Genomic DNA, 26,973 nt, shown 5'->3' with positions numbered 1-26,973 from the left:
TGGTGGCTTAAGAGAAGAAAAGGCACAGGTGAAGATAAAAATTAATGTTCTGATAAGGTGCACCATCCCTGTACCTCATCTATCTCTTGTTATCATGCAAGTTTTAATAAGGCAGAATTAACAGTTCTATCTATAACATTATTAGTGCCGCTTTAAAAAGTACTTCAAGAATATTTTGCCTTCTGAGCATCTGCATATTTCATATGCCTTGACCACCACGCAAGAAACTTGGGCAGAGAGAATATATTAGGTATTGATTTCAGCCAGATTTATGTGCCAGTAGCTAATAAGTCCTAGACAAAAACTCTTACGAAATATTTCAAAATGCTTTCTACTCACAGTTTCTCAGTGTCTTTCTATCCTATAAACAGTCACGTGAAAGCTTTATTGTCTCATTTTTATTTTTAACATGATTTGTACCAAAAATGCATTTCACAAGGATGAAAAATGCCACTAGTGGCTGTGCTTCTCAAAGACAAAGAAGAGTCAGGAACACATGTACTAGTTTTACATTTCTTTATGTCTGAATTTATGTTAAAGGCTCCTCAGAAAATAAATCGCAGTCCTATAGGAAAAAAAATAATCTGCCTTTAGAAATACACCATTAGAGTCCTCTTCATACACATAAAAAAGTTTAAATTATTATTATCTCAAAAACGTGTATTTTTCTACCCTTTAAAAGTGTATCATATATAAAAAGTTACACTAACCTTCACTGGAAAAGTATTCTTTCACTTTAAAGAATGATTTTGTCCCAAGAGCTGGGAAGAATAATACAAACATAATATAGCATATGAATTTCACAATTTTTTCCTTTTTTAAATATTTAAGTTATGTTAGAACAAGGAAAAGACTGTTTTGTTTATTAGGGCTCTTTTTTCATGTCTGAGCACTGTAACCACCTAAAGTAACAAAAAGTTGCAAAGGGGAGAAAGAAAAAGAAATAGAAAATGCTAGTCTGTGGGGATGTGAGCCATCTACCACAATCCACTGAAACTTAACAGGCTTTATTAAAAGTGAAATGTATATTCAGGTTAAATACAACAGAGACAACCAATACGTTAACTACAGCCTTTGGTACAGAGAGGCAGAGGCTAACTCCTGTAAAAAATTATTTTGTACTTTGCATAGAAATAGACATTTCTAAAAGCAAGGGTAAGAATTTGTAACAAACTATAGGTATCAAGCTATCTGGTTTTGAGATGTGCAGAAGAACTAGAGAAGCAAAGTAAATACGCATGCCCATTTGTCCTGCACTTATTCACAGGGACTAAAGAATCATATCTACTGAAAAGCTGGTTAACCCTAATCTAATAAGAGAATTCTTTGTATATAGTTCTCCTTTTCTGAGTTTGGGTTTTGGGGTTTTTTTTGTTGTTTTTGTTTTTTTTTTAATGTGTGAACAAGAGGACAGGAGCTCAAAGAGGTGTTTCATAATAAACACAAATAAAGAAGATTCATTGTTCCAAACTGAGGGAGACCTCAGCTCCATTTTTCTCCTGCAAATGATAGAGGAGTTTATTTCCCTGTTACTATTTTTAGTAGTTTATCATCTGTTACTATTCACACTGTTATTGCTGTTTAACCGAGGCTGGGAGACAACACGAGGGGCCTGATGCAGCATTTGCCAAGGCTGAGGGGAAAATTGCTTTCAATGGATTTTGAATCAGGCCCTAGGAGTACAAATGCCAGCTGCCTCTGAAAGTCATGATGTGGGGAAATCAGAGCTAAGGTGAGGGACAGGGAAAGGGAGGCTGAGGGAAGAGGAAAAAAAAAAATCTGGAAGACTCTTGCTCTGAGGTTCAGCCTAACATCCTCAAAAACTCAATAACACTGATGTTTCAAAATGATGACGCCCCTAATGCCATGGTCATATTGCTCAGCTCAACTAACATCTTTGGAGATAACATGCAATACAGCAATCTCTGTGCTCATTCAATACTTGTCTGTTTGGAGTAATGACTCCCATTTGTGCCACAATATGTGATGATGGTGATATTCCAATAGCCTAGAATTGCACTAGGAACATCTACCAATAACTCATAAAAGCTGCATGTATTAAACTAACCTTCAACCCTAATGGCTTTAATAGTGTACACATCAGTACAGTGGCTGTAACTCATATTGGATTGCTCCAAGAAGTATTACAGAATGTTGGTGAAGCCTCTCACTTACAGAAGATGCTCTATTAAATAACCTGTAACTCTACACAGATGCCATTTGAAGTATAACAAAAAATATTTACCTATTTCAGCTAACTTCTCATAGTCAATCTCAGACATGTTTCTCCTTCGGAACAAGTCTGTGCAGATCTTGCTAAATGATTGTTGCAGGATGAAATGGTCCTTGGGTCAACCCTACAAAAATAAAGAAAAGTAGCTGTCATCATGTGGCATATTTTTACCCACTATACAGATATAAAAAGAAAATAGAAGAACACCCCAGAAATCCTACTGCCCAATTATTGTTGAGGAACCAGCTCATTGGCATTTGGCCACCATTTTCTTACAATATAGAGTATTATAAAAGTATTTTAGAACAGCAGTCCAAAAAAAGAAAAGCTATGTATAATAGCAAGACTTTCAACAAATTGACCTGTTTTTATTTCGGGGTGGGAGGTGGGGTGGTGTTCTTCAAAACACTTACATATTACACATTTTTAATGATAAACGTCAGAATTGCAGATTAAGTCACTTCTGGAAACAACTTAATTTTTTCTTAATTTTATTTCTCTGATGAAGAAGATGTATATACTCTATACCCTTAAACCAAAGTCACTTATTCTATAGCAGTTGTAAGTTTTATTACAGGAAACGTTCTATACCTCACATTTCACATGAAAGAGCTTCATGAAAATTTCAAGTGAGCATTAACGTATAAAAAACTGAAAAACCAGCAGTTCCTGTGTGCAATCACTGCTTTTTGTCAAACGCTCTGCAGAGTGCTTTGTAAACAGAATACTAAGTAACACACCCAAAGTGAGCATCAGGAGCAAAGAATACAATTTAGATGATCTGTTTCCCCAGGCAGCTGCTCCAAAAAGCAAAATAAGTACTTCCCTTAAATTAAAAATCCAGACTCAGGTGTGGAGGTGAGAAAGAAATTGAGCTTTTACACTCTCCTTTTAATTTAATTTAAAACCCTTGTTTTATACCAGTTTGGTTTTATCTAAACACATTAAATAAAAAGAGAACAGGCAAATTCATGGCTTGCTTGTTGAAAAAAAGATGTACACAAGCATTTTCTTCTCTGCCAAGAGGTTACCTTTTGTATTGCTCCTTCAAAGCACTGAAACTGAGAAATTATTTTGGACCAAGAAAAGACCAGACAGTTTGCCTGCTTGCTGCAGCCCACCCTGCACATTCCAAAAGCTTAAGTAGGTTTATTCCAGACCCACAAATCTGAAAGCTAGATACCATCCTTTCCTTTTTTTAACCAGAGGAGAGATATAGAAGTAATTTTCTAAAAAGAAAATGTACATCAACAAAGCAAGTAAACATCTGTTTATTTATAAGCATATGTTTACTTGTTTTCCTGAGGAGGTATTAGTCATTAAAGCGACCACAGGTACTACGTGTGTGAACCAGAGCTGGCCTCTAACCAGCTAATGCAAAGTCTATCCTTTGGGTTTCAGTTTACGGAGGCAAAACAAATTTGCATCCTAGTGTATGACTACAGCTTCCAAGTACTACAGTAAAACAAGTACCTGCTAACCATAATATTTCAAAGAGCTTCTGATGGCTAATGAAGGTTTTCCATAATTTTTCAAAACATTTCACAAATCTGATACGAATATAATAGTCATTATCACCAAAGGCAATCATGCATTTCCATAGCTTGCTGCACTGCAGATAAAATATGAACATGGTTCTATGACTTTGAAGATTTTCCAACTCTTACCAACTATTTTCTAACAACCTTATTTATTTCTTGTTGAAAATAATGATATCCATTTACAGGAAACTCTCAACTTAAAAGCACATACACAGGGAAAAGTCCCATGAAGTTCAAAAGATAAAATTATGCAATTTCTCACTAAGCAACAATTTCCTTAAAAAAATGAAAGCAATTCTGGGCCAGTGTTGTGGTTTAACCCCAGCCAGCAACTAAGCACCACACAGTCACTTACTCATTCTTCCCCCCGCCCCCATGGGATGGGGAGGAGAACTGAAAACAAGTGAAACTCATGGGTTAAGAACAGTTTAATAATTTAAATAAAAAATATTATTATTATAGTAATGAAAAAGAAGATAACAAAAAGAGTGAAATATAACGCAAAAATGACAAGTGGTACACAATGCAATTGCTCACCACCTGCCAACCGGTGCCCAGTTAGTTCCGGAGCAGCGATCCCCTGAGGCCAGCTCCCCCCAGTTTATATAATGGCCATGACATCCCATGGTCTGGAATACCCCTTTGGCCATTTGGGTCAGCTGCCCTGGCTGTGTCCCCTCCCAACTTCTTGTGCCCCTCCAGCCTTCTTGCTGGCTGGGCATCAAAAGCTGAAAAATCTTTGATTTAGTCTAAACACGACTTAGCAACAACTGAAAACACCAGTGTGTTATCAACATCCTTCTCATACTGAACCCAAAACATAACACTATACCAGCTACTAGGAAGAAAATTAACTCTATCCCAGCCGAAACCAGGACAGCCAGATACATTGCAGTTCATGTTAATTTCACCACATGGTATTAAAAAATGATAATTCCATTGTTGATCTTAAATTGTGATTAAAAAAAACCTTTGGTGACTGATATTCCAACTAGTAATTAATTTGTTTATTGAGTGGTATTTAGTAGGCATTTCTAAAATTAACAATTAGCAACTAGTGTGATAACACACTTTTTTTAGCAACTATTGTAGCACGTATTGTAGATGATTTAGTAATTGACATAGTTTGCTCGCAAGTACTTTGTATATTATCTGATCATGTGTATCTGTGATGCTCAGCAGTAAATGGTACATAAGTATCTAGTTTGAATAAACAAAATTTAACATTTCTGAAGCAAAGTGTAGTTGCAAAAATGGAAAGCTGACTTGTTCTATCTTATCTGAACAATTTCCTCCCAACTTTTTTTCCTAAACAAAATCTTTACATTTTGTAGGAATGTAACGATACTGAGAAATTTTCAAGGGGCTCCAAATTCAACCTACAGCTCACACTTGTTTTCATACCTCTTAATCTCCAACTCCACCGAGTATTTCAAGCAGGCCTTTCTGCTCTTTGCTGAAGCTGGAACTTGACCACAATAAGCTCTTTGTGACTTACCTTTCTGTTACATTTTTCAATATATTTTTCATAGACTACCACCTGCATTCAGCCAAACTTTCAGAACAAAGAAAGCCAACGTTCAATGTATCTGATCTTCACAGACATCATCCCAACCAAATATTTCCCAAAGCTCTTATGAGGAAAAGGTGCTCTAACTTCCTTCTAAAGTACCTATTTATATGAGGCCTTTCCATCCTATTGAATTTTAACCATAAATCATAAATAAAATCATAAGTCATAAAAACTAGGCTATATCTTTGACACTAGAATGCTTTTCAGATGGCACGAGTAATGAAAGTCTCAATGAACTGATGGAACAGGGAAAAAAGCCATCTCTATGAGCCCCCATTTGAAGGGAAAAAAAAAAAAAAGATACAATCCTTCTGCTGTATAGTATTGAATAAAAAAACCAATTTCTCCTTCATACTAATTGAGAATGCTATAGCTATAAGTAGTGGCTCAATCTAAAGAGGACGAATTTAAATCTCTCCCAAAACCTGCTGAAAAACATCTGGCTTTGAACAGCAAAGTTACTGTACAAGTGAGAGCAACTATGATAGCGTTAAAACATTTGCAAACGTTTAACACACAAAGTTACTAGGAAGCTAGAAATAATTTAAATGGAATCAAAGAATAAGGGAAATGGGGAAGAAGCCATCTGCCTGGTTTTCAGCTTACTGTTCCCTTGGGGCAGCAATTAGAAAGTTTCCAGTTACAAGACAAATTTACTGTAGCACCCTCGGAAATTGATTTCCCGTTGACCGCAGCATTCTCTGTTCCTGGGAGATAACATAATCTCCTTAATAGCGTTCCATGCCACGTATCACTGTTTCTAGTAAACTGTCAGATTTAGTGCCTTCCCCCAATTCACCTCACCAAAAAGGCAGTAAAAAAAGCCCCAAAAAGAGCCAAACTACAAGCCTTTTATTAATAATAGAAATTTGGAAGTATTTTACAAAATACCACATCCTATATGCCTCCACAGGCAAGGTTATTACTTAGTGACATCCCTAAAAGAGCATTACTTTATCAAAAATGAAGGCAGTCACGCACGCAGAACTGCTTGATAATGAACTTGCATCTACGGATACTCCAAACAAAGGCAAGGGATTCCTCCCAACATTTGTCAAGGCGCAGACGTCTTTGATGCCTATTCTTTTTGTTCACTCAGCTGTCAGATACATTCTTCTTCAAATTTAAATAGTGTGGTTTCTCTTCTTTTTTTTTTCCTGATGTTCTTGCCTTCCACTGATATTCTTTGTTGCTTTTAAAAGGTGTGACACAGCTCACTGTGTAACATCAGTCTGCAATTTACATTTTGATAGGATGAGAATTGTGCGTAAACCCAGTTATTTGCTAAGGGGTATCATCTACAAAAACAGGTAAAGTGGTTTCGGAAGATTATTTTATTATTTATAATACTGCAGGAACTTTGCTATGGAATTTATAAACACAGCAACACATGAGCTGAGTGTATAATGTAGTCATGAAAAGTGTATTCAAAACATCCTCCTTTTCTTCCTATAGGTCGTCTGCACTAAATAGTATTTTTCCTCAGTGTATTTCCTACACAATGCCTACCAAAACCAAAGTCCATATTTGTCATTAGCAGCTGCTTTCAGGCATTTGACATCATTTATTTTCATATTCTTTATTGACCTACCATTCTTTGTTGGCAATATGTTGGTGAAAATCAGCTACACCATGCATAGCAAGGAGACACCAGGACTGCCAGTGAGAGCACGCAGGGCTGTGGTTCTTTGGGCCTCTTATTTTAAGGACTGATTTGGGGCTAGTTCAGCTAATGTCAAAAGCCTGCCTTGCTACTCAGAGGGTGTGTCACAACCTAGAATGATTTTCCTGACAGAATGAAGAAATAAAATCAAGAGGATTACCGTACTTCCACATATACAACACATGGATTAGCTTTTTAAAAAGAAACTCTGGTTCAACAGCAGAGCAGCTGTACACCCATGCAAGTAATACAAGCAGTACAATTGATGGCAGCTTTCCTTCACTGCTCACCATCTCTTCACAGCCTCTTCCTCCAACAAGCTCCCCATCCCAGATCTTTGCTGCAGCAGCACTAACGCCCAGCCAGCTATTCTTGTTCTTCCAGCTTCTGCTTCCTATTTTGTGCAGAATGCTGTAAGGGTGGGCTACCTAAGGGTATGGAGCACATACTCGTTCATTTTAAAATACCAGTATTTTTTAATGATGGCATTGAGATCTGCATCACTGCTGAAAATATGGAAAATCCTTTCTTCTATGCTGTTCCTACAAATTTTCATACCATAGAAACTCCTAAGTTTCACTTGGCAGCATAAAGGGGTTTTGGGTTTGGGGTGGTTTTTTTTTAAACCTATAGGTGCCACACTAACACTTCCAGCTACCCTCTTTCCTCTCCTCCTTCTGTCAGGCCACTGTTTATACTGTATATGTAACCTAACGGATAGCAGAGGTTTACACACAGGACCCAGATTCCCCTACACTGCTGTATGCATTTGGTATTGTATTCCCCCCGGGCAAACTGCAACTTTCCCTGCAAGAGGCGGTGCTTCATTTGCCTTCCTAGCATCATGACAGTGGGTAATGCACTGCTACCACTGCACATCAAGAGCCTGCAGGTAGGGAGGAGATGTGGTACAGCCCTGCTTCCTGCTATACCTTCTGCCAACACCAAGGGATGAAGGAAGAGGGAGCCTATAACCTACAGCCACGCTTGCTGACAGCAGCTTGCATCTTTTGCAGAATATATAGGGTCCTAAAGTCAGGCCTGTTCTTTGTGATAGAGATGTGTAGATGTGTGATGTAAATACCCAACCGAACCCACCACGCTGACCAGATCAGAAATGGGGTGTAAGGGGAAAAAAGCAAAAAAAAAGCAAAAAAAATTAAAAAGAGACAGATGGATGAAACTGTTCTTAAAATAATGGGGGCCTCCTGTTTGCTTCCACAGTGAGAGCCAGTACAGATTCACCTTATAGCCTGGACTCCCATACTCTGCAAGGATGCCAGCTGCATAATGAGGCTTTGCATGCCACAAGCAAAGCTGCACGGCTGCATCTCTGGTTTTGCACAGAGCTGAAATACCCTTTTCAAAATGAAAATACTGTGAAGCCTGGAAAAGAAAATATTCTAGTGTTACTTCCACACGCCAATATTGATAAGAAGTGTTACTAAACCCTGAAATTCAGGAAAATTTAAACAGCTTTCATTTTATTAAATTTTTCATTTTGGTTCTAATCCCAAACTAATTTTACTACTGTAATAAGTTCCACTGATTTTGGTGCAGTAAAGATAAATATACACAAATTCTTAGAACTGGCCACATTTCTCTGCAATGTCAAAACATTTTTAACCAATTTTTCCATGAAAAATTCATTTTCAAAGGAAAAAATTAATTCAGCAAATTGAAAAAAAAGGATATGAAGGATGATGATACACAGGTTGACAAATTAATATTTACAATTAGAAAATTATTATTTTGAAAAGTCCAATCCAAGCTTACAAAAGGTTATTCAACTATGTATGGATATTTCAATCAACTTTAAAAGCATAATCGCTATTCTTAATTGCATCTATATAAATTGATTTCCATATCACTCAGCACACAAAAATGTCATGCTAAAATTTAAAGCAAAATTTTAGAAATATTCCTGCAACTGTTCAGCATTTACCTTGTGCACAACTTTTAACACGGTTTGGGTTCTTACATGTTAAGTTGACAGCTCTGTTCTTTCAGAATTAACAAAACCAGTAAAGAATTTATAATGTTTAAAACTACCAATCTCTATACAAAATAACACTATGCTGTAGTATCACTACTCTGTCCCAGAAATAATGTAAGAAGTTAAGGTTTGGTTTTAAGGCTAAGATGAAAAGTATTATGTTAAAATGGAAGAGTAAAAATAAAAATTAAATGCATACGGCCTTAAAAAGAAACTAAAGAAAGACTTTATCCTTTCCATATCACATTAGTTTGGGGGATTTTGAGCTGCTTTTCCTTTAATAATCAGAGAAGGAGCACACACAAAGGTTAATTCCTGTGATGGACTGAGACACAGCCCTGAAAATCAGAAAGAAAGGAAGACAGTCTCCCTGTCACTAGTCTCTCTGCTCTATCATACCAAGTTACACACTGATCAAACAGCACTGATTTTTCTGAAAGCATTTTTCTACTAGGCTCACCCATTCAGCTCTTGGAAAATAGGAGAACAGCATTTACTTGGTGATACTATGCATTGTCCTAAACCTGGAAGGAAGCCCAAGCCCATGCCACTGGGTTTTTTCAGTATTTACTCCTGGATAATACTAAAGCATTATTCTTTAATTACACCTCCTCCCCCCCCCCCCCCCCCCCCAGCCCCCCAACTCCTGAATTGCTTTGTTTCTTTGGAGTTTTGAAGTCACACAGAAACGTGGCTTTGCTCCTCCAATGCCTGGGCCACTCAAGCACATCCACATTGTAAATCTGAGCCATGACAGAATAATTCTCCATGGCAGAGCCACCCAGCATAGCCTAGCACCATGCAGAAATCCTGGCTGGTGTCTCAACCTGGCAGAGCAATTATTGTGGACAATGTGCTATGGGTATTTGGCACTTGCGTGGCCCTCACCCCCACAGTGCACGACCTCCCTACAGAGCCTGCACCCCAATCCCTACTTCCTTACTCCGAGGCATTATGGCTCTTAGGTCTAGGGACTCTGGTTTTGATGCCAATTTTTGCTGGCAACTTGCCCCATTTTTTTATGCTTACACTCTTTTAACACTCCCACTTCAAGATGGGATGGGATAATCCTATCTTCTGTTCAGCCAAATGCCAAGTCTCTGGTAAACCCAATCCTCACTAGCAATGTGAAGAAGGAGGGGGAGTCAGTGACCTGCTACTTGCTGTTGCCTCCATGACTGTGCTTTTAGTCATACTCCTTTGTGCCCATTCAAGTGGCTTTTTATTCCTCCTTTGATTTAAATCCTTTCACCTTGTATTCCTGTCTTCCCATCCACCAAGTTCTTCCTTTCTCCTTCTTTCTGTCTGGCCTTCTCATTTGTTTATCTATTTTCCCTTCCACCACAACTCTTGTTTTCCACTCCCTAGTTCCTTCACCTTGGTTTAGTTACCCTGTACATAATTTTTCACCTGCAACCACCACCAAATCTGCTGGTTAACACAACCCTCTGCTTTGCTGATGTCCAAGTTCTCCTGCCTGAAGCGCTCTCTCTTCTCATCTCTCTCACTCCCTGGCATAGACTGCACGCTCTTGGGCTGCACATGAATAAATGAACCTCCAAGGTTGCAGACCCTCCAGGAACAAAGGAAATTAAAAGTCCATAACTGCAGAAAAGGCATTTCTTTAGTCCACTACATTTCTTACTGCTACTCTGATATTTGTTAGAATAGAATTCTGCCTGAAACTTGCAGGCAGATCTTATTTGTACAACTTCCTAAATTACTGAGGCTTAAGAATTCATCCCACTATACTTTTTCTCCTTAAACTGTTAATGATGAAACCTGACTGAATGAGTAATTGTATTTGTTTCTATTCCCTTAGTACTTAGAATTATACTAGCAACTAGAACTGTAATTTTCTAAGCAACAGTCTTCATTTGTGATACAGTGTTTGGTGAAGCTTGATGGCTCAATAACCTGGTATGCAAACAATTTTCATCACTGAGTTACCAGCGTGAATTCAGTGTGAATACAAAGCAAACTCTATGTTCACCATTTGGATGTATAACAGCAAAGATAGAAGATACCAGTAACTTAACATAAAGAGTAAGCATTCTTAGCAAAGATGGTAAATGTAATTTTGAAGCATCCTCTTAAACCCTGTTGGTTCGAACCTTGTTTAGAAAAAAATTTATTAATGTTGAAGGGAGGGAGGAGGTGCCTACATGCTATATTGTACTTCTTCTGATGAAAAATCAGACTTCATCTTCTGATGCCCTCAACTGGGTAATTTTTAACCAGCACTGCATTCATTTAAAGTAAACATCCACTGTATATAAAATAGATAAAGCAACATTTGCTACACTGTGCAAGAAAGTGAATTCTCAGCAGGGAAGATGGTAAACACTGTGTAGCACACTCCTGAAATAAGAAGTTTAGTTTTTGTTGGACAGAATTATTTTTCTTTCCAGAGAGAATCTTGGGGGAGAACAATGTATTCATTAGGGGTTTTTATACATACATGTTTGTTTATAAGAAAATTTAGAACATAATTACCTAAAATAGTACAGATGCTGGAGTGGGAAAGAGATATAAAAGTACAGGGTTACTGCCTGGTGTAGCACAAACCCTTCCTGTGGCAGGGGCTGTGTTGCACTTTGGGATGTCCTTTACCGGCCTTCCTGGGCCACTAACAACCCCCACGGGATGCATAAACCCAACTCTGTCCACTCCTCTCTTTCCTCTGAGAGCTAACTTTGGACTGCAGGCAGCCATGCAGACCTCACTCACGTAATAAAGCGTTTTCCCACAGTTATATACTATGTCCAATCTTAAATGTAATGCAACTTGCCTGCCTCTGTAATGCTTGTGATCACCTCTGTTGCAGGACTGGAGCAGGCAGGTAAACAAAGCAGGTTACACTTCGAACCTACAAGTTCTACTAGGCTGCCCATCACTAGTTTTCCTCCTCTACTGCAAAACCAGTGACGCATCGTCATTTCATTGACCATGAAATATGTAAGGACGATCTCTTCCCCCTACCCTGCCATACCTTCTCTGCTGGAAGGAGTCAAAAATCTATTTATGGGAAGAATTAAGCATGTCAGAGTGAAATAAAAATTGTTTCCCTACTGCATATAAAGATCTGCATGTATCACCCATTCCCAGTTCTGAAAGCACTAAAGTAAAGGGATTATTTCTACCCATTACCAGCAAAGAGGTTTTGGAAATACTCTTCTGTTGTCTGAAACAGTGCAGCTATTTTCTTATCACATCCACTCATTCATCTGGCACAGTGCAAGCACATGGAAAAAAAAAAAGTGCCTAATGTATAACCAATTAACAGAAAGCCACGTATGCTTGCTGTATCATTAGGACAAAATTATGTGAACATGGATAAGTGTCTGCAATATGACACACTACACCACCATTTTTTGATTCAGCGTAAATGTTTATTGACTAAACAAAGATTACTATAATGTAATCATAATAAACATTAATGATCAGTCATCTATGGAACTTGCTCTCTAAATTAATATACTGTAATACACACTAATGTGGCAGAATTATGTTGGGCTGAACTCATATTTAACTAGTGGTTCCATCTCAAGGGATTACACACTTTCAATTGCAGACAAGTATATTTTTAATTTAATTAAAAATACATCTTAATCTGACAAGTTACTGGACAAAGGGTTGGTGTATTACGATGAAAAGGGGTTTTTAATTGCATAATTATTCACTGGGGATTCCTCTGGCTGGAATAAATTAGGACTTTTAAAATAAATTCATATTCTTCTCACATTTATGCAACACAGGCCAATGTTTCCAGTTCTTGTCAAGATGTAACCCAGGCTTACCATCACCCCTCCCACCTCCAAGCTGCAACAAAATGAAATGGTACTATAAAGCACAGGAGGCGAATTCCAAAAGCCACTTTATATGGTGAACGTATAGCCCATGTTTAGTTATAAATCTCAATTCCAAATCAAGTTAAATGATGGTATCAGCACCTATCGTTCCCATGTTTCTCCATTCGCACTGGATTGTTTCTTAATCATTACACTGAAGACCCAATTAGTTGTTGGTTTGCCCGACACGATTATTTCTCCATTAATTCACAAGTATTAAGAGTAAACATTTTCCACCTAGCCAATTTGTAAGTTATCATAACTTACTGTGCAAAGCAGGAAATTTAGTACTGTAAAGCCTGGTAGCATTTTACTACAAGAGTTCAATGCACAATGTCCATGAAGCTAGCAAAGCAGTCTAGTAAGTGTTTCAGATGAGAACTCATTTATTGATCTGCTTGTGCCAAGGGGCTTAAGAGGGCCTGAAAGAGTTCACAGGTTTGCTACTAGCAATATAATCAAGCAGCAACAACAGCCACTTCAAATCTAACCGTGAACCCAACTTCCTTCCATATTCAGTCCACCTCAAATTTCCCCTCTATTCACATCAGCACATCCCATCTTCAGAATCTTAATTTTTAAAAATCACATCCCATGCTAGATTTCTATAGATGCTTTGGAATTACCACTGAACAAAAAATGAAGAACAATTTTACACTTCAAGAGTTTCAACCGTTTTCTTGATGTTAGAATTGTGAAGACTATATTAAAATGTTTCTTCCTCATCTTGTCACGGAAACTAAAACTCACTAGCAACTCATACACACTTTATTTTGCTCACTTTTGGGAGCAAAATTTTGTGGTAGGAAATGCTTGTGGAAGAGCACAAAGAATTCTTGTATGCGCAAAACTGCAGAATAAAATAATAAATGTTATCCAAGACTATGGAGTAATGGGAACTAGAGGAAGAAAAAGAAATAGAAGGGGAAAAGGGAGGAAAAGTCAGATCTTTCCCTACTAAACTGTAAAGGTTGGAAAAAAACCACAACCCAACCCTCAAGTTAGACTTGGAAGATTGAAATATGGCTAAAAGGCTTCCTGTCCCATGTTCTCTATGCCCATGTCTTTTAGAGGTGTAATTCTCTTACCTGGTACAGCATACAGAAGACTAGCTCCAAAAAGACTAGCTAAAACCTGCATGAGAAGTGTCTTGTGTCATGGTTCAATGATATATTGTTTGGCTTTCAAGTTCCCTGTACTGGATCAGAAAAACTGAGGTCACATGAAAAAAAGAAATGACACAGCATAAACAAACTCTACAAATTCAAATTTGTTCAAACAATTTTGGCAGGTTAGCTTTTTTTATCAGAAAGATTTATATGGCATCAAGTATCTCCTGTCTTCCTGAAGCTGACATAAACAAAGATTTATGCTTTTTTGCTGCCTCAATGTACTTTGACTAAGTTGACAGAAATGGGATTGTGCATCACTGCATGATCTGGATCAAATTTTTATTGCTCGCTGATCTGCTTGCATGTAATATTTGGTAATAATGATTGTGGAACCATTGCCCCATTATAAAGGCTTCTACCCTGAAGACTTCATCACCTTATCCAAAGGTATTTGTCTATATTCATGCATGTTACAGAGCAGTTCTCAGGTAAAAAGATTGTAGAAAAAGAAATGAAGCGATAGCTGTAGCATGGTAGCTGAAATGATGATTTATCATTATTAACTGAATTCTGCTATCAGACCTTTTCTATACTTTAACAAAAGTCAACTTCAAAAGAAGTCTTGCCAATTCCCTACTGTCATGTAAAACTACTTGCTGTCATTGCACCTGGTTTATTACTTTTCTCTCTTTAACTGCATCCCCAAACAGGCACAAATTATCATCTTAGGAAAGAATCAAAATTTCTAACATCTGGAAAATAATAAATCCTATTTCCCACATAAGAAATCTAACACTGGTAACATATTGCAGGAATAACACATATTAGCCCATTAATCTCAATGAAACACAACCAGAAGTCTCTTCAGAGGTACTTAACAACACTGGTATCTGGATCTTTTTGAACTTTCAAACATACATATGCTAATCACTACACAAATCTAAAGATACAAGTGCATCCGTTGTATACACTTACTTAAACCTGTGCTAACATCTAACAAGACCACATTGTTTATTCATTATTCTTCTCTGTCAGCACATCACAAAAATGGAAAACATACTGAAATTTTATACTACTAACATGTTGAAGTAGTCTTTAGTGTTGCTACAGTCTATAGTGTTGTTACAGGCTAAAGTACTACCACAACAGAAGCGACCGAAGGTCTGAATTTAAGCAAGGGATAGAGGGAAACATAATGTTTTTTATTAGATCAAAGAATGCAGCAGGGTTAAAAAACAACTGGTAGGTTTTCAGGCACTCAAGCCCTTCAGGTGACCTGAAAAAGAAGCTTGTGCACCCAGCAACTTATCATATTTTGCACCTTCCAACAATATTCCCTTTGATATGTTTAATAAATATTTAATAAGCAATATATAAACATAAGAGTGCAGAGTTTGAGAAAAAAGCAGGGACACAAGGATACCGTAACTCAGCTGTGGAAAACAGCAAGGCCATATAGCAGAGGAGAACAACATACAAATTACTCATTAATGCAATGATCAGAAGTGAATAAGACTGTCAGCTGAGGCTTTTCTCCTCTAACTGCCATAATTCAAAATTTAACCTTTTAAATAAATCCCTAGTTTTTCTTGAGCAACATTTATACCCTTTCCAAGGATGTGGGGACACAGCCTACCTCACCAGAAATGCTACGTAACACACTTGGTTTACCAACGTGGTTGGCAAGAAAAATATTATTTCTTTAGACTGATTAATATATATGCTGTCTTTGTCATAGCTGTTGGCCATAATCAATAAATGCCATATGAAACAGCTGGAATGAGTACTACTAAGCCAGCTTGCCTTTTTTTTTTTTAGAAACCTGGAAAGAATTCAGGCTCGGATGAAGATGACTTCCATTCTCTCAGAGGGTCAATTAAAATTATACAGCACCCACACAGAAAAAAACCAAAACAACAACAAAAAAAACCCAAAACAAAAAACCAAACTTGCACACTGCTTAGCAGATTAGTTTTCAAGAACACACTGAGGCATAAACTTTGAGAATGCCATCAATGCAACAAAGCACTTGACAGCATATTCTGCTGCCTTCCAAACATGGATTTTTATCCTTTTCTTCACTTTTATTTATATATTAAGAACACACACCTGTAAGTCACTTGCCATGCCTCAGTATAAAATGAATATACAGCCCTACTAGGCTCAGACTGAGGAAAGCATTCCAGACAGCCATAAAGCACCAGCTCGCATATACGCTCAACAGAAGTCCAGCTAAAATGAACTACGTGTTCAAGGTTTTCATGAATCAATGCCTCGAAGAAGCATTAGCTGCTTGATTAATCAGGAAGCAGTACTGCCACTATTCACCTAATCAGAACTTGCCACTCTTAGCTCATGTTGAGATATATTTTGCTTCAAAGTACTTTCACAGATACCAAGATTACAATAAAATTTGGTTCCACTCCCCCAACTACAGCTGCTAGAACCAAAACCTTCAACTTGTACCCCACCCTGTGCCCACCTGGCAGATACTCAGTGAAAAAATAGGCCTTCTCGAGGAGAAGCATACTATTCAGTGTCAGCAACGGTATCATATCAGAGCTCTTTATGAGCTTCAGTTGAAAAGTGTCATTCGGGAGTAAAGTATTATTGCTTTTTCATCCAGTCTTTGGTATATGACTTCTAATGATTCCTCTCGTTTTTTCATAGATTTAGTCAGGCTTCTGTAGGCTTTTCATGAAGCTTCTTACACATCTGTGTAAATTTTTCTCACCATCTGACTTTAAAATCCTCAGTAAGTTATCCCAAGGGCAGATAAGGATCATTTGGCTCTAGAGCCAATTCATTCACACTTCCTGTCTGCTGGGAAAGAAAGAAGAGGGAGGAAGTAAAAAAGAAACTGAAAGGTGAATTTATAATAATCCCATTTATAATAATTGGGCCCTACTAGGTTTAGGGCTGGAACAAGAAGTTATTTTAACTGCTCAAAGGCATCTTATAATTAAAATGACATTTCTATCCAAAAACTTTTACCTACTGTTGGTACAATTAAGAGCAAAGATAACTACAGGAAATTAAGGATAAGATTTTTCCCCAGTTTACAATTTCTTTCTTTTAGTTGGTACTTTTAATGGGTCCTAGTTAGTACCATTCTATGCTTGGATAGCTTCATGGACTTTTCAGTAAACAATCAGTTTCTTTGCATGGGTCTTTTGCAGAAGGGAAACCTTTTTTAAGTGATAAAAAAAATAAGGGATGAGAAAAGTTACCAGGTTGTCAGAGGAAATAAGAAATGCAATATGTGAAGCTAATTACAATTAATTACTTAAAAATTACTAGCTTTCAGGTTCATACCAGTGTCATTCTTTCCATTTTAACTGCAGCAAATCATATATTTATACATGGGATGTCACCAGGTTACAGTAAACAACCAATGAAGCCACCACACCCAGAACTAAACTTAAGACTCATGAAAGAGACCTATAATATCACTTGCATTTGTATAACACCAATATGCAGTACTACAAGCTTTACTTGCACAGACAACTGTTGAATCAAGCACAAAAATTTCCTTTTTCTTCTCATTTTTCCTGCAGTGTTTTCCTTTGCAAGTCTTAATAACATATCTTTCATCCTGACTTGTAGGCTTCTGACTGCAAAGATAAGGTTACAAGCGTGAGTTTGTCAAGTTTGCTTAATCTTTCTGTCAAGCAAAACAGTATGTGTAAGTCCAGCTGCAGAGACAAACAAAGCTGCAAACATAACCACAACTTACTCTGCTACCTAAACACTGTCACAAAAGAATTTTCCTACCATTAGGCAAGATGAAAAAAACATTTCCAAATAAACAAGACCATGTGGACATACCGGGGCAGGAAAGATGATACTAAGCCTTCAGGCACTGGTTATTTATGGCTTCAGAGAGTTTAACATGAAAACTCACCCACAGGTTTAATGGCATTCATGCATACACAGAGCGAGAATCTGTGCCCAAGGAAATCACCAGCATAACTCACGTTGAACTTGCAACTCACACTGACCTCGACTGAGTTGGAATAGGATCTCACTCCTGTGTCGTCTGGTATTTTCCTCCCAAGCACAGGATCATTGCTTATACTAAAAATTCTCTTCTGAGGAACTCAAGAATTATCCACCTTCTGTGGCAAGTCACCCCCATGGCTCCCAGCTTCAGCAGGGGACTCCCTAGCATCCCACCATGAACACAATCTCAGCTAATATTTAACAAGTAGGTTGAAGCTGCCAGTTCACAACTTCTAAAACAGAGTGCAAACCCCGTAGACCTAAACCAACAGACTATTTTTCAGAAAAGTGACTTTTCATTCCTATTTCATCCAATAGGTGACAATAAGCGCTACAGCCATGCAAAAGAGCGCAGTTATATCAAACTGAGATTTAAAGCTAAAGCTAAGATGGTTTCCATGCTACCACGTATTGAAGTCAGATATAAATGAGCTGCTAAGAGCGTCAGTATTCTCTGAAGCTACAGAGATCAGCCCTTAGTGCACAGGCTTTGTTCAAAGCCAGCTTTGTAGTGAACATGCCAAACTTCTGAATTTCAGCCTCAAACTCAAGCTTCAAGTAAGTGGCTTCTCAAGCTTGGGACAGCTTCCAAGAGTGGAAGCTCCCATGACACTACAGACTTCCACTAGTAACACTAGTAACCAGAAGAGAAAGGAGAGTGAGATTTAGAGAAAAAAAGCCCAAAGAACTCTTGGCTTTTTTCATTGTTTCAATTCATTTACATATTTGGTATGTGTAAACACATGAAAGATTATGTATCTAGCAAAAAAAAAAAATAAAAAAATCTTTTTGCAGTTGTTTTCTGCCTCACATGGTAGATTAAAATACTGAATGGTAAGAGGAGGATGGATGTGGAAAGTCTGAACAGAAACACCTTAGTCTTTCCAATTTCTTGTATGGCAGGCTATGCATTCCTCCACAATAATTCAATGCCTTCTTAAAAATAAGAATGGACTCAGTAGCTTTATGTTCTGAATTTTCTCTAGTTTTTCTTAGTTACGTGATTTACCAGGAAGTATTTCAGGATGTAGCATCCAATACACTGGTTTCCTCAGTGTACACATTATTGTGCGTTTATAGACCTTATATTTGGTGGTCTAACAAATGAAATGGAATACGTTTTCTTTAATGTTCACACAGAGGTAGCTCTACAGCTTTTTAGCTGGTAGGCATCTTAGTGGAAAATTTTTAGTAGACATGCATGTGTGTATGCATAAAGCAACAGTGGTTTGACAGAGCAACATCAGACAAAACAGGAATAGTGTAGGTTATAGGATATCAGGAGAACATTAAGAAGATGTGGATATTTACAGAGGTTCTTCACTGGAGATGAGGCAGAAAAAAAACAAACACAACAAACCTGTTTCCTAGTAAACAACTTTGTAACTTTTTCCTGTGCATCTCTTTTTGCACCTAGCCCAAGTTCTCCATGCTCATCAGTGTGAGCCTGGGATGTCCAGCAAAATCCCCACTGAGGGCTACTATGATGGCATGCAAATGCCTGAGGGCTCTGTAAGGAGTTTAAGGTTTAGTTTAAATTGTTTCGGTTTAAAGTGTCCATCTGCAGAAACTTGCTATACGTTGTAACATGTTACGTGTTATCTTCATTGCGGTATGCTGTCACCACATGTCACTACTATGTCAGAAAACATCACTGTATGTCACAGAACAACTAATTTCTGGTGAATGTTCTTCTTGAAGCTTTGATGTTCAGCTTTATCACCACAATCCTGCAGCATCATGCCAAAGACAGTGTATTATCTAATGGTTGTGTGAGCCATATAGAAGAGGAAGCCCAAAGTCTTCAGAAGGCTTAATTTCAAAGTTAGAAAAACCTAGTGAAATACAAGCACTGCACAGCACACAATGTCTGCTACAGTCCTTGCTAAGAATTTACAATTAAAAAATATTTCCAGAATATATTAATGTAAAAAGTATAAAAGATATCTTTAGAAAGAACAAATCAAAGAAAAAGCCCTTAAGGCAGACATTGCTGAAGGGCAATGAAGTTACACTGCTGGGGATTTTCTTTACTATGGACAGGATTGCTATCATAGCCTAATTGGTATCACCTGAAACTTCCAAGTCTGAGACTCTATTTTCAGTTCTTCACAACTTTATTTGTGGGCTGAAATTTTCCAACCTCAAAAGAAGCATGTGAGTAAGATAGGAGTTCAGGAAGGGTTACTGAGAAGGCTATGTGAAAGAAATGGGATTTGAACAAGATAAGATAAGAGATAAGAGAGAAGTTGAATGAGTCCCAACTGGGGATAATAAACAGAAAATCTGTGCCCACTAATGTAGCTTGAAATGAAACCCAAGATTGTTCTGTCTCACCATTTTTTTTCCTATCAGCACATCAGCTGCTACATCCTCTTACATTGCTTGGCCTCAGAAATAGCAGCCTACAATTGCTATCAGTTATTCCATCACATCAAGACGCAGAAGTCCATACAGCTAATCTTGAGATTCAGCCTTGATGATGGCCTACACTAGTGTCAATATTATATCCCACAATAGAATTACCATGGTTTTTAAAATTAGAAGTTTATTTACGGATCCAAAGCCACAGAGTTGTTACAAGAATATCAATGCACTTCCTAAGCCTAGCAGGAAAACCTTCAGGAACACCAGAGATGAGTTTGCCTCAATGTTGTGGTTTAACCCCAGTCAGCAACTAGACACCACGCAGCCACTCTATCACTCCCCCTCCTCAACTGAACAGGGGAGAGAAAATATAACAAAAGGCTTGTGGGTCAAGATAAGGACAGGGAAAGATCACTCAGCAAGTACTGTCACAGGCAAAACAGACCTGACTTGGGGAAAATTAATTTAATTTATTGCCAATCAAACCAGAGTAGGGTAATGAGAAATAAAACTAAATCTTAAAAACACCTTCCCCCCACCCTCCCCTCTTTCACTCCCGAATTCTCTACCCCCTCCCCAAGTGGTGCCCAGGGACAGGGAATGGGGGTTACAGTCAGTTCATCACATTGTCTCTGCTGCTCAGGGGCAGGACTCCTCACACTCTTCCCCTGCTCCAGCGTAAGGTCCCTCCCACCGGAGGCAGTCCTCCATGAACCTCTCCAACATGGGTCCTTCCCACAGGCTGCAGTTCTTCACAAACTGCTCCAGCGTGGGTCCCTGCCATGGGCTGCAGTCCTTCAGGAGCACACTGCTCCAGCGTGGGTCCCCCGCGGGGTCACAAGTCCTGCCAGAAAACCTGCTCCAGCATGGGCTTCTCTCTCCACAGGGCCACAGGTCGTGCCAGGAGCCTGCTCCAGCGCAGGCTTCCCACGGGGTCACAGCCTCCTTTGAGCATCCATCTGCTCCAGTGTGGGGTCCTCCCCGGGCTGCAGGGGGACAGCCTGCCTCACCATGGTCTTCATCACCACGGGCTGCAGGGGAATCTCTGCTCCAGCGCCTGGAACATCTTCTCCCTCTCCTTCTTCACTGACCTGGGGGTCTGCAGGGCTGTTTCTCTCACATATTGTCACTCCTCTCTCCAGCTGCAGTTTCTGTGCCGCAGTAACTTTTTTTCCCCCTTCTTAAATCTGTTATCCCAGAGGCACTACCACTGTCACTGATGGGCTCAGCCTTGGCCAGCAGTGGGTCCGTCATGGAGCTGGCTGGCATTGGCTCCATCAGACATGGGGGAAGCATCTAGCAGCTTCTCACAGAAGCCACCCCTGTAACCCTCCCACTACCAAAACCTTGCCACACAAACCTAATACACTCAACAATGGTTTTTATGTCCCTATGCATGTGTGCAAAGACATAGTTTTAATTACAGGCTCAGAATAGTATTTTCTCTTTCCATGCAATTCCTACTTCAGGTTCAGCACAGGAGAGCATGATCTGAAGAACCATTCATTTCTACTGAAAAGATGATTGTCTTTCCCTCTTGTTAAGTAACATAGTAGATTCAGTCATAGCAGCAAAGCTCTCACACAGGGAAGAGGAGAAGGCATGGTCTCAGAGCTAACATGGATCTGGAATCCATGCTTGCTTCTGCCAACCATTTCCAATGAGATGCTTTCTAAGTCATTAAACAAAACTTTTCTCTTGGATGATTTGAAGACTACCTATGAGTTTGCCAAGAGACAACATGTAAGTTATATGAAGAGAGCAATCACCTCAGGGAACTGATCCTAGCTTGCTGCCCTTGACTGACAGACCTGCCATGCTGCCTGAATGATGAAAACAGAAATATAATCCTTACGTTTGGAATAGTTTAAAAAGCATGAAAAAATAGCTTAAAGGAATACCTATACATATTTGGGTTTCCCCAAAACCATTTTTACACAGAGAGAGAGAGATGCTTTGCTCTTCAAAGAACTAAGAATATGGAGACTAGCCTGACAAAGAATTGGCTTGAGAATAAAAGAATACTGAGCACAGCCACCCAAATAACAGCTGGAATTCAGTGCTGAGCACCTGGCATTGGACACATAGTCCTTGATTCTCAGAGATACTTGAAGCCTCAGGTGTAGTAAATGGCAGCACTCACAGGATTCAAAATTGCTTACAAATGCATGGTTTGACCCATCACATCCCATGTTTGCATGATTAGAGGACTGTTAATTCTTAGACATTCGTCAGCTCACGCTACTTATTCCCCATCTGCAGTCACTGTCTGCATATGCTGTAAAAATTATTGTCATCATAGATCAAAGATTATGCCTCCAAAAGACAGTGAGCAGGAGAAAAACTCTCAAAGAATACAGATTGCATCAATATCATATAAAGTGAATTCAGTAATAAAGAATGAAAGATTCAGTAAGTATGAACAAAGTAAGACGTTCAGCAGAAGCAGAGAAGAAATAATCATTTCTTCTTTATTTTTTCGTCCCTCAAATGTTATTGTTTCTTAAACCAGATATTGTAAGTCAATGATTATATTTTGTTATAAAATATAATGCATTTTTAAAAGAGAACTAAAAGGCTTATTTTAGTTAGGGTCAGGGAAAATTTGATGGTTCAACTAAACCACTCTTTAGTATACTGATAATACTAACTGCCAGTCTCTCATTTGATGCAAAGAAAGCTTTTTTGATAATTGTCTCCTTGAAAAGGCACCAACTGAGTTGTCAGGTTTTAAGCTGTCAGGCTTGAACAGTGTATAGGTACAACAGAATTTGTGCCTTATTATAGTAATATCCAACAGCGTTGCTAAAATAAAGGCCTTTAGGCAACACTTTTATAATTACTCTGTACTTTCATTCCTTTTCAGTCTTAGATACTGCTGACTCAAACTCTCCCTTCATCAGTACTTTTACCCACATATTCTAAAGGTTTTTTGGGGGAAAAAATATCAGTTAAAACCAATATCATTTTATATTTTCCAAATTATTTTTTTCTGTACTTATTTTATTTTGTTGTTAAAATTTTTATACTGTCCACATAGCCTGTTTTTCACAAAAAAAATTATGTGGGTTTTTTTTCATATTTAATATAAACCCTAACCAGACCTCTTCATTTCTGGACATGAAACAGGTGCTGCTTCTCTGCAGTTCAGCTGAGCCAATGAAGTGGGGGATATGCAGGAAAGCTGCCAGATACAAATGTAATTTCTTTTTTCTTCAAAAGTGAAGGGGGGTCAACCTGTGTGACTCCAGTCTGGTGTAACTCACAAGCAGGCTGCACGTAGTTCCCACAGGCAGTCTGTATCATTTGCCTGGCAGTGGGTTATGTTGGTGTGGAGGCTAGCAAGAAATCTGAAACCCCAGCTGTGGACATGGTGAGCAGCAAAAGCTATTCAAACTAACGTTAGGGAGTCACACCCAGGCGGCCTTGGTTGCTCGACCCATTGCTGAGCAGCAGCCTGCCTAGATTCCCTAATTTCCACCTCTCAGAGCTGCATCCTACATCCCTAGCCACAGCGAGATCTTGGACTGTGGTTTACACCATCTGCAGGGTAACAGACCTTACCCTAGAATTATAATGTTCTGTTAAGTCTCATTAAAAAAAAAAGAAACATTTGTAGTTTTAATTAAAAAAATCAATTTTAAATAAAATGGGAGTTAGTTTCAATAACACAATGCCTGTTAAACAATGACTGTTCTGTTGTATCTCAATTTCAAAATTAAACCAATCCAGTCAGCACAGCATGAACACAGCTATACTGTGCACAAACCAAGGACTTTACACCAAGGACTGCTTCAACTCTGAACAAGTTATCTGAAAAAAAACTGTTAAATTTAAAACCGATAAAAACCAATACCTACATAAGCATGTAGAATACTCACTCAGCAGAGTCACACAATGACTTCATGGGTCTATCCATATTCTTAAAAAAAAAAAAAAAGCTTAGGAGTTCATAGGGGAGTACAAAAAATACTGTTTACACATTTCCCCAGCAGCACTATTATTAAATGTTGATTCAATCCAGAAGAACTTTAAAAATACAGTTTACATCTCCTCATGTTTATTTACTTTTTGAATTCCTGCTCCAACATTGAAGAAAACCACACAGGGAACTCAGTTTCATTTAACTTAAAGCTAGTTCCATCTAGCATTAGTGCATATTTTTCTCTGAAGACACTGGAATAAGCTACTTGTGTAAAAGCAACTTTAAAAAATAATTTCTTTTGTTCCAGAAACATCACTGCCTGACTTAGATCTATTCAGAGACCTCTCAGCAAACTGCTAAATTTGCTAAAACAGCATGCTCTTTTAGGCAGCATACTAGAAGTCTATAACACATCAGTGACAACACCCACACTTAGATGCCAAAACACCTCCCAAAAGCAGAGGTCACTCCTCCTTGGAAGGGGCCTTGGTGTTGAAAGCAAGGCTACCTTCAATGGCCCTGACTACTGTTCCATGAGGAGCTTTACTCCTGCATCCAGCCACCTAGGTTGGACTTGCAGAAGTAAAAGACCAGATGAAAAGAAGCTAAGCAATCATTCAGCTCAGAGACCGAGTAACAGGCCAACAGCTTATCTGTGTTAAAAAGGAAAAAAAAAAAAAAAAAAAAGCCAAAACCCCAGCAAGGTCATTAATAAAACTTACAGCATCAAGGACAGGAAACTCCTGGCTGTGCATTCCAGTTACCCTTGTGGGAAGGGAAAAGGCACCTAACCCGGAATAGGCCTTTCCCGTAGATTTCAGGCGAGCTGCTTACTTGCCCTGCAAGTGTGGGAAGAAAGGCTTAACCTCTTTTGTCTGCCCTAAAGGGTTTCAGCCTTTTGGTAGACTTCAACCAGGGTGTGTTTGGCAGGGGGCTGGATGGGAAGAATTGCAGGAATGCTAATAGCAGCGAACAAGAGGAACCGGTTCCAGTCTGTCCTCCCAGCCTACCACAGCCCCCCCCCAGGAGTTAAAGCAGCCTTAACTAAACCCTGTGTCACCTTCTGCCTGGAAAACTTACTACAAAACAAGGTCATCGCTCAGACATCTGGAAAGGTCAGAACGAATGTTTTGTGTACCACGTGAAGTCAGCCCCTCATGCACGTGCACACTGATACAGACTTTAACTACATGCCAAATATACGATGCAACACATAAAGTGCTGAGAAGTGAACTAACTACATATATCTATTATAAAGGGGGTGAAGAGGAATTAATTTTCAAAGGACTGGTAACAAAGAGGAGGAAAGAAAACCCTAAAACCACAGCATATCAGTATATACCTAGAGATATTCTTTAAGAGATATTTTATGGCTTATAGTTATAGTGTTGAATCTCAACATGCACAACTTGTACCGTATCTAGACTACCACACAATGATACTATAATCTTCACCCCATTTTCTCTGTTTCTTGTGAGGTTTCGTATTGATACGAGCTCTAATTCTGCAATAGGACTCATACCAGAAACTTTTTGTCCTGTGAAGTTCTCCCAACAAGTCAGTAGGGATGGCCACAAGAGTGCAAATTCACCTATCACCCAGCAAACCCGTCAAACTATTTCACACGTTCTTAATGTAGAGAATCTGATTCAGCCGAGTCATATCCTTGTGCATATAACCACAGTTCTCAGACGGAGGTGTAACACGGGTGTAAAACAACAGCCTCACATAATACCTGTTACGGTATAAATCTGTCTCTTGTTACGATCTTTGGACAATATTATTGTGGGAAACAGTAAAAACGAAAGCCTGCGGGGTGCAGCCGCTACCCGATGGAGCAAAATGGGGAGTGGGGGGGAACCCCAAACCAACCACCGGTTGCTTTGCCTTGAGACAGGGCACCTGTCGTCCACAGGGCCGCACAAACAGGTCGTTACCACGAGAAGCACGAAGAGCGCTTGGTTTGACTTACACCTACACGTATCTATACGCGCCTCCCAAGCGCTCGCTGCAAGAGCCCCGGGCCGGGCCGGGCCGGGCCGCTCTGCCCCGCCGACCCCGAACCCCCCCACCCCGGCAGCGAGTTTCTCACCCACCTCTCCCCCCCACCCGACCCCGCCGCGGGGAGCCCCATCCGCTTTTACCTTCCCTCACCGGCAGAACACCGCTGCCGCCCCGGGGGAGACCGCCGCGGGCCCTGAGGAGAAGGAGCGCGGGCCCCTGAGGAGGAGGAGAAGGAGCGCGGGCCCCTGAGGAGAAGGAGAAGGAGCGCGGGCCCCTCCGCACCCCCTGAGGCGGGCAGCCGGGCCGGCCCCACGTCCCTGGCGGCGGCAAAGGCTCACGGGCACCACAGGTGCTTCTCCCGGCCGGGCCGAGCCGAGGCGGGCGGGCGGCGGCAGCACCGCCCCGGGGCCGGCCTCACCTGCGGGGCGGGCGGGCGGCCGGCCGGAGGAGGGGCGAGGCCCCGGGCCGCGCTGTGGCCGCTCTCGCCTCAGGCCCGGGGCGGGCGGGCCGGTACCGGGCCCCGCTGAGTGAAATGGAGGCGGCGTGGGGCGGGGGGGGGGCTGAGGGGTGGAAGGGGCTCCTCAGGGGAGAGGAAGCGGGGCTCTCGTCGTCGGCCCCGGCCTTTCGGTTTCGTTTCCCGCGGGTGTTTTGCGGCGGGAGAAGGAGAGAGGCGGCCGGGGAGGGTGCGGGGCTGGGGCGGCACTGC

The 26,973-nt window shown here is 39.8% G+C and overlaps 1 protein-coding gene across 2 annotated transcripts in view; it reads right to left on the bottom strand.

The window, feature by feature from the left end:
• Window positions 1-26,483, bottom strand: part of ARHGAP8 (Rho GTPase activating protein 8) — a 110,811-nt gene extending 84,328 nt beyond the window's left edge. For both annotated transcript variants that reach the window (XM_049822592.1, XM_049822591.1), the window contains exons 1-2: window positions 26,408-26,483; window positions 2,246-2,357 (exon numbers count right to left, since the gene is read on the bottom strand). In XM_049822592.1, the coding sequence (XP_049678549.1) occupies window positions 2,246-2,282 (37 nt within the window). In that variant the 5' untranslated portion in view covers window positions 2,283-2,357; window positions 26,408-26,483. The remainder of the gene's footprint in view (window positions 1-2,245; window positions 2,358-26,407) is intronic.
• Window positions 26,484-26,973: the final 490 nt, after the last annotated feature.

Source organism: Accipiter gentilis, chromosome 18 (assembly GCF_929443795.1).
Source record: "Accipiter gentilis chromosome 18, bAccGen1.1, whole genome shotgun sequence".
Taxonomy (NCBI): Eukaryota; Metazoa; Chordata; class Aves; order Accipitriformes; family Accipitridae; genus Astur; species Astur gentilis.
Note: the sequence above shows the minus strand (reverse complement) of the source record. Positions and strands in the feature narration are given on the sequence as shown.